General features: G+C 34.5%; 1 protein-coding gene across 1 annotated transcript; it reads left to right on the forward strand.

Moving 5' to 3' along the window:
* Nucleotides 1–3,536: 3,536 nt before the first annotated feature.
* On the forward strand, nt 3,537–10,225 carry LOC105324298 (solute carrier family 25 member 36). Its single transcript, XM_011423364.4, has 7 exons — nt 3,537–3,679; nt 4,980–5,198; nt 5,315–5,392; nt 7,413–7,513; nt 8,823–8,889; nt 9,013–9,272; nt 9,362–10,225. The coding sequence occupies exons 1-7, from the start codon at nt 3,636–3,638 to the stop codon at nt 9,559–9,561; spliced, it is 969 nt and encodes a 322-aa protein (XP_011421666.2). The 5' UTR covers nt 3,537–3,635; the 3' UTR covers nt 9,562–10,225.
* The last annotated feature ends 4,131 nt before the right edge of the window (nt 10,226–14,356 follow it).

Genomic DNA, 14,356 nt, shown 5'->3' on the forward strand with positions numbered 1-14,356 from the left:
ATCCTAGACTTTTCGCATGACATCCTAGACTTTTCGCATGACATCCTAGACTATTCGCATGACATTAATGTAACGGTCTTGGATTCATGTCCATTGAAAGTACATGTACGTTCATATTTTCTTTTAATTATGTAATTTATTTACTGTAACATTAATCTCTGTACAGAAAAAACAAAAGATGAATGGTTCAAATTTGTACAATAAAGAGACTTGTATACGTAAGTACCATAGCAAAAGTTGTATCATTTTGTTCCAAAGAATTTATTAATTTCTTGCCCATTCAATGTTTTAGCGTAAAGACGCATTTTCATGCGTGACCACGTACATATTTTATTTCGCGAATATGAATTTTGACGGAAGGAATTTTATTTCGTAAGAAGGAATTATATTTCGTGGTCACAAATTTCTTAAGCATAATTATATAATTTATTACAGGGCTTTAACTTCTATATGAACATTAACAATTATTTAGTTACTTTTATACTTACTCATAATACATTTTATTGATTAAATATTTGGAATAGTGAAAAAGGAATGGTACATTCAACATTTCATTCATGCTATGATAAGTAATACATATATATAAATCATTTTCGTTTCTGGCATAGCGCAGTGTACCTGCATGCTTCTAAAAAGTAAATTTGTTGCATACAAAAAAGACAGTTGCTATAATCGGTTTATATCAGTTTTGATAATTCAAATCTCCCGAGTTGTTTTATATGTGTAAATTGTCAAACTACACAAGCCTATGAGAAAAGACAAAAATTCTAATCGAAAAAAGCTGAGAATGCATTTGATTCTTTTTTAAATATATCGATGGAGCCAAGGTTTTTTTCAAAGTGCGTTGATGTCGACGATATCTTGATCCCAAAATTAACGCAATTTGAAAAAAAAATTCAAAGAGAGTAATTTTTCAAAGTGCGTTATAACAGGTCTACGTTACATTGCTGTTTGACACAACTATATTAAAATAAACCTTATCTTTCTAGTTACAACCACTACTATAAAGAATTGTCTCATATACACTCTTCAGAAACTGGCAGGTCTGAAATCTACATGATCCAGTTCTAACCATGCAGTTTATCGATCATGAAGTCGAAACCTTCAGCAATCTAAAAAAAATGATCACGGACTGCACAATATATACGTAATCATAATGATATCGGATTCAAATTCCCAAACAATGACTGTTTCTTCTATTTAACACAATGAACATTACAAATAATTTTACTGAATCATTTTTTTTTTTAATTTTAATATCATGACGCGGCTATGTTAAGGCTGCCCGATTAATTTCACAGCGCTATGTAGAAAGTCACTTGTCTGTACTTCATAAGATATGACGTCATAGTTAACTTTGACGTCACGATCTGCATTCCTTTCGATCGTTCTTAGGGAATGTATCGTAACGTAATAAGTGATATTCATTGTGCATAATAAAACCGCTTCATTCCTTTACATAGACACTGTTGTAAATACTAGTGATATTAAATTCAATATCACCGATATGGAGTATAAAAAAATCAACAGTTTTAAAGCTTCGTAATAAGTAAATAACTATTCATAAACTAATGGTTTTGAGACTCCCCCTGCTACGTGTAATCTAATGAATGGTGATATGTATGTGCATATAAAAAACGGCTTGCCACAAATGAAAGATAAAAACAATCTTAGTATATTTTACGTGAAATCGGGAGAGAAAATAAGTACCACTGTGAATCTTGCTGGGGGGAAACCTACCGATTGACCCGATTGTGTGTAAATCGAGCCTAAAAGGTAAAAATATGCCTAATTTCGATGGCGGTGCGAAATGTTTTGACAATATTTCAAATAAACGAAATATTTATATGAACCCCCAGCAAGAACTGCAAAATACATTACTTATCGAAGGATTTCTCATAAAAATATTTTTGATTTAATGTCATTATTCACTTGTGCCGATGCGATTTTTATAGATTATTTACCGTGTTAGAATACACCCGTCACGTGCTTAAGAAAAATATATGACGTCACAAAAATACATCAAATATAGTGTTGGATGCCACTGTTAACTTATGTAATAAAAGTTTAAAGAAACTCACTTGGTTAAAGCATTTTTCGATAATTAAAATAGTATCATTTTTCGATATATATTTAGCTTCGGACAGCCTTAACATAGCCGCGGAGTTATACATGCATGTATTTTTCTGCAAAGCTCGCTATCTTTATACCCGCGCATGAATCACCAACAAAAAAGAAGAAGCATTTTTCTTGTTAAGATCAAAATATTTCACTTTCAAATCTAAATCTCTTTTCTAATGCATACGATTTTTGGAGGGGGTATCTTTTTTTTTTTTTTTTTTTGTACACCTACACAATAATGATGAATAATCTTTTGCACGCTTGGCTTAATTCATGACACGTGATGCCTGGCCATACACCTGGCCGACTGAGGCTAAAGTCGGTCAACGTCCACACATTAACAACATAAAAATACACGTACATGTATGTGCCTGAGAGAGAGAGAGAGAGAGAGAGAGAGAGAGAGAGAGAGAGATGGTCGGTCGCCAAATATTAACGTTCAGCAGATGGACATGCATTTTGTAACCTTGGGTGCATGTTCATATAAGTGTTCTGTTCTGTAATAACTGAAATACATTAAGCCATATAAAAACTACCGTAGTAAACATTTATATATATTAGAGCTGTATATAATCTGCTTTAAACAAAGAAATCGATCTACTTTTGTAAGAATATTTTTATATAAATACGTTTATAAAATTATGTGATGCCATATATATAATACTTTATAAATATTATTAGGTCACTTATAAATACATGTAACGTTACCTTGAAAAAAACAACAACAATCTTACCGTGGTGATGTACATTTTGAGAAGATAAAAAAAAAAGAATTATGTATGAACTATAGGATACATGTTTAATATGGGACTTTGCCAATTTTATTCTGAGTGTAATTCAATTGATTTGTGTCAATGAAATATTCATCTTTGAATTTTTCATAGCCATGTACGTATATGATGATTATAATGATACTAATTTGACAAATTCTTTCTAGCATAATCTGGAAACAACCGGAATTTAACTCCAACAGCCACGCACTCACTATTGATATAATAATGTCATCTGTAGGCTTATTATAAAGAATCAAAATAAAGAACCTGGATGATTTTATACCATTATTACATTCACTTTATACAGCATTTTTAGAGAAAGTCTTATCAAGGCTAATTTAAGCTCAATAGATCTAAACTGTATTTAAAGAAGTCGAATATGTTCACAAAATCATGCTGAAATAATTTGCACAAAAATCATGTACCTATGTGCAAGTTTTGTTTGATACATGGAACGTGCTCTTCGTCGACGAAGAAATAGCAACTTTTCCCCGCTCCCTGTTCTCATATAAGATCCGCGATCCTGATAATGTAAATAAATACACTAGAAAATTTCCCAAGGTCAGACATCCATGTGCTTATCTATTTTTATCCACCAATGAAACGAAAGGTCAAAGGAATATTATTGGTTGGAAAGTAGGGCGATCATGTTTCCATCTCGTGCACGAAAATTTTGTGAGTTGGAGGTATTTCGAATTAACTGTAGACAAAGTCAGACGTGTTTTGTAAAAGTTGTGTAAAATGGCAAATGATAAAGGAATTTTTGTACATCTTGTTGCTGGAGGGTAAGATTCTATGTTTTAATTTTAGACCTCTTTTGGCAAACGTTTGGTGTCAATATAGAAAAAGCCGGTTTGCACGATTACAAAAGACGTATATGTTGATTGTGTGACAGAGCTCAAATAAGAAATGGTTTTTTTTTCAGTAATGGGTATAATTTCGCTTATTTTGCATGTAACACTTAACAATTTTTGGCAAGACTAGCATAGAGACTATTTTAAAAGGCGCGTGAAGTCCCCTTGTATTGTCTCACTGAAACCAGATTTTGTAAGCCGAACTCCTTATGTAATTGTCAACATTAGCATGTGTATTTCATTTATGGGTTTATATTTACATGAAATATCATAATAACAACTATATATCTTAAAATAGGAATATTATAAGCTAAATTTAATTTTAAAAGACTGATGGTTCTTGCATCGATAATGATGACAACAAACCTAATATTTACGTCAGATAAAGGTGAAAACCTGTACTGGCACATACAAATTAAAGTCCAAATTTTACTGGAATGTCTCCCATCTTTTTATAATACTGTTGTTATTGTAATTTTTAAAGAAACGGGATGTACTTTTGTATTTAAAAATGAGTTTAAAAAAAATTTCCACACGTGACCGACCGTTACTGTGTCATTGGGTCATCGGTTAGCCTGTGATGTGTGTCAGGAAACGTTAGGCATAATCCCTCAATGAAAACAAAAAAGTTACAGGGGATCAATGGGTTTTTTTTACGTAGACTACATGATAATAAAAACAAAGATAAAATACTCAGTTTAGATACAGAAAGCTTTTATTATGCAACAAACTACAAGGGTAGAAACAAAAATTAAATTGGAGAAGGCCATGCTGCATCATCATAATAAAACCATTGACCATTATTTTAATATGAATTTTAAGAAATGCTAGAAATTTATTGAAATTTCTTATTTTATAATATACTGTAATGTGCCACCTTTGTAAAGAAATTCAAATTTGCTGATACATTAAGTGTAACTTGATGGAACTGGTTCAAGGTGGAAGTCAAGTGATATTATCTGATGTTAGGTAACCAAGAACCAGACTAAGCCATGATGCCCTGACCCGGTCTAACCCTGTTACGGTCAAGTTGATAAATTTAAAAAGTCCAAGTCCAAACCAGTTGTTATGGGTGCATGTGTATTGGACTGATAGCTAGGTCAATTTGGTATTGATAGCTACTTTTAAATACAAGTATCTAAAAAGATATATTTAAAATTTTTATATCAAAGCTCTTGCTTTCATGTGTAAAATCAACTTTATCAAAAATTTTATATTTATTTATATTTAGAGCGGGAGGAACAGCAGGGGCAGTAGCAACATGTCCTCTAGAAGTTGTGAAGACGAGGCTACAGTCATCGCTGGGGAACAGCCTTGCATCTGCCCACCACCCTGCATTTCGACCCTCACACAATACAGTCCTTGCCCACGCTGCGGGCATCCACACAAGTCAAGGGGCAGTATTCCCAGTAATGAGGACGCGGACAGGAAGCCTGCGGTATTGTTTGGCGTAAGTCTGGATCAAAATTACTCTGTCCAAAAGGAAAATATTGGTTGCCTTAAAAATTGCAAAATATTTCTTTTTATTTTGTCCATACTTATCATAAGATTATATTATGTTTTCAGACACATCCTGGAAACAGAAGGTGTGCAGGGTCTATTCAGGGGTCTAGGACCAAATCTTGTAGGAGTAGCTCCATCAAGGTAAATATACACAATTTGTTATCCTTTAGGTTTTCCACATTAATTTTAAGGTCTTTAGGAAGCTTAGAGTGATGAAAAATACCATTTCAATTCAATCCTCTTCTCTGTACATCATGGTAATAATTGTAAACAGGAAATATCAAATTCTTTAGTAGTAAAACATTTCAAATAAATTAACACATTGACCTAATTTATAGTTAGATTTTGAATCACTGGCCTTTTTATAGATTATAGATTATAGAACAATACAGAGGGCTTTGATAGTGGTACACTTTTCACATTAGTACCTTATTATAATGTATTTCTCATATGCATCCATTTTGTAACCTTGGCTAAGTAGATTGATCCTATGAAAATAAAAAAATTTTTTTACTTTGATATCAGTTGACCACCAGGGAAAAAAATCCCATTACATATTTGATTGGTTAATTAAATTTCTAGGTAAATTTAATTTCTGTTACTGAGCATTGTACAAAATCTTCAAACACCACACATTTCCATATCTTAATAGAATGTTACATCTACAAGAATGTCACAGAATTGATAGAGATAATTATTCACTTGTATCTACACATTAATTAATATTTATACATGTATGTTATGCAAATAAGTTTGATCGATACCAAGATTTATCAAGTAATCTGTTGAAGGCAATGTATTAAAGTCATTTATATCAAACTGAATGAAGCCTGTCTAGCCCTTTTCTTTTATATTTGTTAAAAAAAGATAATATGTTGGACACTACCCTAAAATTTTACCCAGAAAATTACAATAGTTTTATTTTGGGGGTTGGTGAAAAAGTGCTTTGGAATGGTTTTGGTTCAATATACTTTTTGAAAACCATGTGTCTTGAGTATGAATTCAAAGATGTTATTTGCTTTTATTGAGTAGTTGATTTATGAGTATGACCTCATTGATGTACACCTGAAAAACATTATTGATGGAAGATTACTCACCAGTTATATAGCGGCAAGTTGGCCATGCTTGACTACCTTCAATTAAAGGTTACAGAAATATTTCCCTCCAGTGTTGTTTATATAATTAACAATTTAACATTATTCAGTTAAGAAAATGGGATTAAGATGTAAATTATGAACAAGTGATTTACATTGGTTTGAGAACATAAGCAATGTTTCTGCTTGAAAAAAAAATGGGGTCAAATCAAGGGTCATGAGTGTTCATCTTGATAATGGACAGTGAACTCCTTGTTTTTCAGTTTTGTATGATGATGTGTTTTCCAACGCATGAACAAGTTTTAAGGGGTAAAAGGTGAAACTCATTCATGCGGAAAGAAGTAAACATAGCATTATGCATTATGCGGCATTGGCAAGTTGCCATTTCATAGTTGGCTAGCAGATAGTGGAAAATTTCCTGGTTATTTTTAGCTCAAAAGTTCGATATTTCCATTTTGTCAGCACTGGGCAAGTTTTATTGAATGAGGAATAGTGTAGTGGAAGAGTTTTACCGAAAAGAATCGGTGACCTGACTGGAGATTATTCTGTTAGAAATAGGGTCTGAATCACACCCCCCCCCCCCCCCCCCCCAACTGTATTCTTCAGAAATTAACAAGAATTTGAATCTGTTTAAAATTTATTTACTGATTAAAAAAAGCGCTTAACCTTTCAATTTGTTTATAAAAACTAAATAGATTGAACCACATAGATAGCACCACAAATAGATTCTAATCAGAAGCATTCAAGAATAATATACTGTGCTCCCTGTTGTGTTTATTAACAGCACTTGTCTAAACTTCATACTTAAGTGGGAGTCCATCTAGCACTTGTGACTAAAGTGTATAGTCTGTTGTCTTAACAAGGCCAACAATTACTGATGAAGCCAGATATTTTCATAAATTTTAACAACAAGAACAATTTTAAGGGTTGCTTTCATTTCCATTTTCCAAGGTCATATTAATTTCTGATGAAAATGAGGCACATGCAGACGACATAGAAATGTAAAACAAGCTAGATGATTTCTTGGTGCTTTGATGATGTAATAAATATTTGTCTTGTCATTCCAGAGCCATCTACTTTTTCTCCTATGCCAACATGAAGACGTTTCTGAACAGCCGATTAACCCCAGACACCCCCGTAGTTCACTTCCTCTCAGCACTCACTGCAGGTAAATACTGCATTGATTCTCAGAGAAAATTATTAATTATACAAACTTGTGAGAGTGGCCTTGGCAGGTGTGATTGCATACTTTTTCCATGTAGCTGTAACACAGGAAGCAGACTGTGTCTACCAATAATCTTCCTGCTCAGGCTCACCTGACATACTTTGTATTTATTTGCTTTTTTCATTGTTCTGTTATATAGCATTGTTTAAACTCTAAAACAATACAGTACATGTATTATGTGTTTGTTAAAATCTTGCACTTAAACATTATCAATTAGTAATATAATATTTCATGTAGTCGCCCACATCGATCCATCAGTTTGCTTTGATTCAACTTGCAAAAATATTGTGACGAGTTGCTTTCAAAATTACCTCACCCTTTGTCACACAATTTATCCCTTTGTGGATGAATTAAAAAAACTATTTAGGGATCATATAAATACACATTGCTTCAAGAAACGCATCAACATATTCAACAAAATTATAGTCACCGTCTAGATGGCATTTAATGTTAAGCACAATGTTAACAGACATGAAGTTTTTGAACTTCTATCACAGGTTTTCTTGGACAGCTTTCAACTAGGAGTTGTGTTAAATGTCAAACATGCAAATTTTTTTCGTAGCAGCAAATCCTAAACAAAGTTTTTTCAGATGGATGCTGCAGCTTTCATTAAAGAAAACTTCTACAGTACACTTGAGTACTGTCCCTTGAGTACTGCCCCTTTTCTTCTCCCTCACCAGAGGGCACTATTAACAGAGAGTACTTTGAAGGTACAGTAAAGGTTACTTGGATTTGGCTCTATTTTGGATTCTTTTCCACTGTGGAGAAATGCTGCAACATTGATGCATGACTGTCCAACTGGCCACACAATTTTGCAATCAAACTGAAGAATTGGCACCTCACATTAACTTCATTTTTAACCCCAATAATGTGTCAAACCATCAGCAGACTGGCAAAGGCTGTCACGTATTGGCATTCATGCATCAGTTTTGCACATTGCAAAACAAAAGACTGAAATCCCTTGTTATTGGAAATAAAAAAAAAAAAAAAAATAAAGCAACATGTACATGCGACACCACAGAAGACTGAAATAAGACGTTTGTAAACTCTGCAATTGCACAACATCTGCACTGCTTTTATTCATAACATTGAATTTTTATGTATATTGTATGCTAAATCATCTAACTACCAATATACAATATGCTTTTGTGTTATTTCTATCCTTATCACTCACAACATTTATACCTTGAACAATTTGTTTTGATGCTTTTGAAGATGAAGATTTTGATGTCCTTTTTTTTTTTAATTTCAGGTTTCACATCCTGTTCATTGACTAACCCTATCTGGTTTGTGAAGACGCGCCTACAACTAGATCAAAAGTAAGAACTCCTCAAGTTTCTATTTAATTATTGGTTAACGATCTTCTAAAAAAAGTTATTAAATTATGCTTTTTTGATAAAGATGATTTTGAAAATAACAGTTGTTGCTTATTTTAAAAAAAGGAGAAACAACAGATTAACAGTAAGGGAGTGCATTAGACAAATCAACGAGCAACACGGAATTCGTGGATTCTACAAGGGAATTACTGCTTCCTACTATGGCATGGCTGAAACTGTCATCCACTTTGTGATTTATGAGGCCATCAAAGCGCGTCTACAAGAACGCTACTCTGGGGACAGCACGAACTGGACAGATTTCTTGCGCTGTATGGTGGCTGGAGCAACCTCCAAAACCATTGCAACTTGTGTTGCTTACCCACATGGTAAATATTGTCGGTTTTTAATTGTTTATGCCGGTGAAAGTAACTCCTTTGTTATACATTGTTAATTAATTTTCATCCTTATATTTCAGAGGTTGCTCGTACTCGACTTAGGGAGGAGGGAACCAAGTACCGCTCCTTCTTTCAGACTCTACTGGTGGTGTATAAAGAGGAGGGGAGGGCCGGATTATACCGAGGAATTGGAACTCAACTGGTCCGTCAGATCCCAAACACTGCTATTATGATGGCCACATATGAATTAGTTGTCTATCTCTTCTCAGACTCGCATTAAGGAATCTCATGAAAAATTTGATTATCTGTGATAGATTCTGGGCGGCAAGATTCCATTCCAGCCAATCAAAAGAAAGGACAGGACTGGCGTTAAATTTCCCTGCCTCTCTAGCTGGTGTTCAATGTTCTATCGTGCCAAACCTGTGTAGTGCTGAAGCTAGTTGTGTATAAATGGCCTAAACATTTGGATTACACTTGTGGAGTGTCTCAGTTGGACAAACTTCGACATGACAATTTCCCATTTTGGCGTCTCATTCAGATTTTTGAAATGAATGGAAACAAATTGCTCAGAAATGACACATGTGAAAAAAGGAGTCATTTTAGCTCAGGTTAAAATCAACATCCAACCTCTAAATTTGTATATGCACAGTATTAAAAACTACATACATGATCTTGACCGTAAAAACCTGTGGTTTCTTTTTCGAAGCTGATTTGTCAATGATTAGTGGCATAAGTGGAGGCTTACCTTTTAATATGAAAACCAGTTTGAAACTGATAAAAGATGTATTTCGTTGAAAACTCAAAAAACCCCAAAAAGTTCAAAAAAAAAAGTGGCTTCCAGATTAAATACAGAAGTAACTTTGCATTTTGTGTCCTCAAACTGTATAATGGTTGTTAAACTTTACTTGAAATTTTATTATTAAAGTTTGTCATAAAAAATTGAAGTTTGTGTTGTTTTATCATTCAATGAGACAAGATTGAATTCTATGGAGAAATTAAGGAAAAGTACTGGTACCAAACATGTGGGCAGTATTTAATTGTAAACATTTTGAATGACCTCAGACATAAACAAGGTTCCCTTTCAAAGCGGGTCTAGTTGATAACCGCTTTCATGAATAAATTGGATCGAGGTCACTTAGGTAAAATACCTGAGGTTTGTCAGGTTTGTTGTAAATTCTTATCAGCATTTTGAGCCAGATATTAACTACTGTGCCAAAGTCGCATGTAAAGACATGAGACGAATGCTTGGATTTGTAGTAATACAAGACAAATACATATACTGTGGAATCATCAAAATTCGTTCAGGTCAATTTTCATGGATTGCTAAAATTTTTCAGTTTCGTTGGGACATAATTTCGTCTATTATCTTATACCTATAAAAGGAAATATGACTTAATAATAACCCTAATTTATTAATTCGTGGAGGATGTTAATTCGTGGATAAGAGGTACCCACTAATAAAATTGACCCATCGTGTAAAATGATTCCACAGTACTAGGATATACTGTTATACTTGCCTGAATTTTGAGAAGCAATACAACATTGTTTCAAAGATAGACATAAATTAAAGTTAGTGAGTCAGAAAGCATTGTTTGAATTCACGGGATTTTTTAGGTCTTGGGTCACCCGAGTGACTGGAGTGACCTATTTCCATTAACAGTTTGACATATTTAACTTCTTTTTGAAAATTACTAGTTACTGTACTATTTTTTTGTTTGAAGCACCTCTAAAATAAGAGGAATCCAAATAGTGAAATTTAATTATGGCCCGGGGTCTCATGGGTGGAGCCAAATATGCAAAAAAAAAGGTAACATTTCAAAACAAATCTTCTCAACTCCCACTCATGTTGGGGGAAAAAAAACTATATGAATGGTTATAACGTCCATGAAGTGTGAAGTTCCTGGGCCCAGGGTCACCGGTCTGGGCCCTAGGATGTGGCAATTATGGTCATATAGTGAAAATGTATTACTGGGTAAATCTTAAAAATCTTCCAAATATATTTGACAAAAGGCCCATGGGCCACATCGCTCACCTACGCAACAATAGGTATCAATCAGCTTAAACGAGTCATAATTCAAACTATCTTGGCAAGGTAGTATAATACATTTAGATCCTGTATAAGTAAGAGTCTATTTTTTTACCCTGGATATTCTTATGTTTATAACCAAGTCCCTTTTCTAAAAGGATGATTTTATAGTCATATCACCTGTTGAGTATTGCAGTTCTAAACAATTGTTGATATATAGGATATAAACCTACATCAAATCTGAACCCCTTGTGAGGCCCAAGAATCGTCCAGGGGCCAAAGTCTAAACAATTTGAAAGAATCAGCAATATGTCAAAATGCTTGGATGTACCGGTAAGTAAAACCATATGTCATAATATTTCATTTTTTGTGAATACTGCATATCCAGGGTTTTTTTTTTCACGTGTCATAAAATTTGCGAGAATGGGAAAATCTGTAACCTTTTTAATCTGCGTTAGTCATTTTTTTTGTGATTTAAAAAGTTTGTTATAGAAAATGACACAGAATAATATATAGTTTCTGAGAAGTAGATTTTAAAAGATTTACACTATAAATTCCAATGTTAAAGATCGACCACCCCCATTGTAGCTCCACCCTACCCCGTGAGTCATGATTTTCACAAATGTGTATCTACACTACATACCAGGTAAGGATGCTTCCACAAAAGTTTCAACTTTCCTGTCTGATTAGTTTCTGAGATAAAGATTTTAAAAGATTTACACTATATATTCCTATGTAAAAGTTTGACCCCCCTCATTGTGGCTCCACCCTCCCTCGGAGTCATAATTTTCACAAATTTGTATCTACACTACATAAGGATGTTTCCACCCAAGTTTCAGCTTTCCTGGCTGATTAGTTTCTGAGAAAAAGATTTTTAAATTTTTACTCTATATATTCCAATGTAAAACTTTGACCCCCCTTGTGGCCCCACCTTATCCCCATGGATAATGATTTGTACAAATTTGAATCTACATCCCCTGAGGATGCTTCCACACAAGTTTCAGCTTTTCTGGCCAAATGGTTTTTGAGAAGAAAATTTTATAAGATTTACACTATATATTCCATTGTAAAAGTACGACCCCCATTGTGGCCCTACCCTACCCCTTGGGGTCATGATTTTCATGACTTGAAATCTACACTACATGAGGAAGCCTCTACACAAGTTTCAGCTTTCCTTGCTGATTGGTCTCTGAGAAGAAGATTTTTAAAGATTTACTCTATATATTCTATGTATAACAACTTTGACCCCCCCCCCCCCCCATAGGGGCTCCACCTTTCCCCCGGGGACAGTGATTTGAACAAACTTGAATCTACACTATCTGAGGATGCTTCCACACAAGTTTCAGCTTTTCTGACCAAATGGTTTCTGAGAAGAAGATTTTTGAAAAATATCAACAAATTTTCAATAAATCCTAATAATCTCCCCTTAAAAGAGAGCTTGACCCTTCATTTTAAGAAAATTGAACTCCCTTTACCCAATGATGCTTTGTGCCAAGTTTAGTTGAATTTGGCCTAGTGGTTCTGGAGAAGTAGTCAAAAATGTAAAAAGTTTACAGACGGACGGACGGACGCCAGACAAAAAGTGATCAGAAAAGCTCACTTGAGCTTTCAGCTCAGGTGAGCTAAACAAGAGGCCCATGGGCCACATCGCTCACCTGAGGAACAATAGGTATGATAAAGTCAGCTTAATGGAGTCATAATACAAACAATCTGGACAATGCACAATAATAGATGTAGATCCTGTATAAATAAAATCCATTTTTCCCCCTTGGAACTCGGATAGCCCTGATTGCTGCCAATATTTACAAGAGCAGACTTTAATCACCGCTCCTGCACATATATAGGGACTCAAAGTTAAGCAGGCAGGGATGACCGCACACCTACGCAACTCACAGGTACCAACGTTAACGCAAGCAGAGATAACGCAAGCAGGGATGACCGCACACTTGCGCTAGAAAGGCCAGAACACCAGAAGGGATGACCATACACTAGTGCTCCGCCGCAACCACCACCAAGACAAGCAGGTATGACCGCACACTTGTATAAATGCGATACACGGCAGGAAGGACCACACACTCTAGGTTAGAAAAACACGAAGATTAGATAGAGCAGGGATGTCCACACCCTCAATCTCTCCGTACCTGTTCAAGTTTAATCCCAAACAGTTGCTCGGCAAAATGCAATATACACTGATCCCTATATATGTGCCGGCCTAAAATAATTCATAGTATCTAAAAATTGGAAATCAAAAATAAACAAACTAATCCGGCCTAACCCAAAACTACTTATGCAGAACAACTTATATACATTGAATGTTTATTATTGTATAAAAATAACCATCACAATAATTGGTTAACAGTGGATGCATTAATTAAAATAATCAAGAATCAATAAATCAAGGGCAATAACTCAAAACAGTAATACAAAAAGATTCTAATGAAAAAATAGCTGCCTGCTTCAATTTTATAGTCATATCACATGTTGAGTATTGCAGTTCTCAAAAAGATCCTTTACAATTGTTTATATATGGGATATTTAGCTACATCAAACTCTGAACCTTCTTGTGAGGCCGAAGAATTGTCCTGGAGCCAAATTAAGTCTTAACAATTATAAAGAATCATCTTGCTGATTAGTTTCTGAGAAGAAGATTTTTAAAGATTTACTCTATATATTCCTATGTAAAACTTTAACACCCCCCCCCCCTATGTGGCCTCACCCTACCCCCAAGGGTCATGATTTTCACAACTTTGAATCTACACTACCTGAGGATACTTCCCACAAGTTTCAGCTTTCCTGGCTGATTAGTTTCTGAGAAGAAGATTTTTAAAGATTTACTCTATATATTCCTATGTAAAACTTCGACCCCCCCCCCCCCCCATTGTGCCCCACCCTACCCCCGGGGATCATGATTTTCACAACTTTGACCTGAGGATGCTTCCACACAAGTTTCAGCTTTCCTGGCTGATTAATTTCTGAGAAGAAGATTTTTAAAGATTTACTCTATATATTCATATGTAAAATTTTAACACCCCCCCCCCCCCAATGTGGC

This window comes from Magallana gigas, chromosome 3 (assembly GCF_963853765.1).
Source record: "Magallana gigas chromosome 3, xbMagGiga1.1, whole genome shotgun sequence".
Lineage (NCBI taxonomy): Eukaryota > Metazoa > Mollusca > Bivalvia > Ostreida > Ostreidae > Magallana > Magallana gigas.

What these genes read in the sequence shown, in the direction of transcription:
- LOC105324298 (XM_011423364.4), top strand. Translation starts at nt 3,636, where the DNA reads ATGGCAAATGATAAAGGAATTTTTGTACATCTTGTTGCTGGAGG. An exon ending in GTAGGAGTAGCTCCATCAAG is followed by an intron (nt 5,393 to 7,412) that starts GTAAATATACAC and finishes TTGTCATTCCAG; the next exon opens with AGCCATCTACTTTTTCTCCT. An exon ending in TTGTGTTGCTTACCCACATG is followed by an intron (nt 9,273 to 9,361) that starts GTAAATATTGTC and finishes CTTATATTTCAG; the next exon opens with AGGTTGCTCGTACTCGACTT.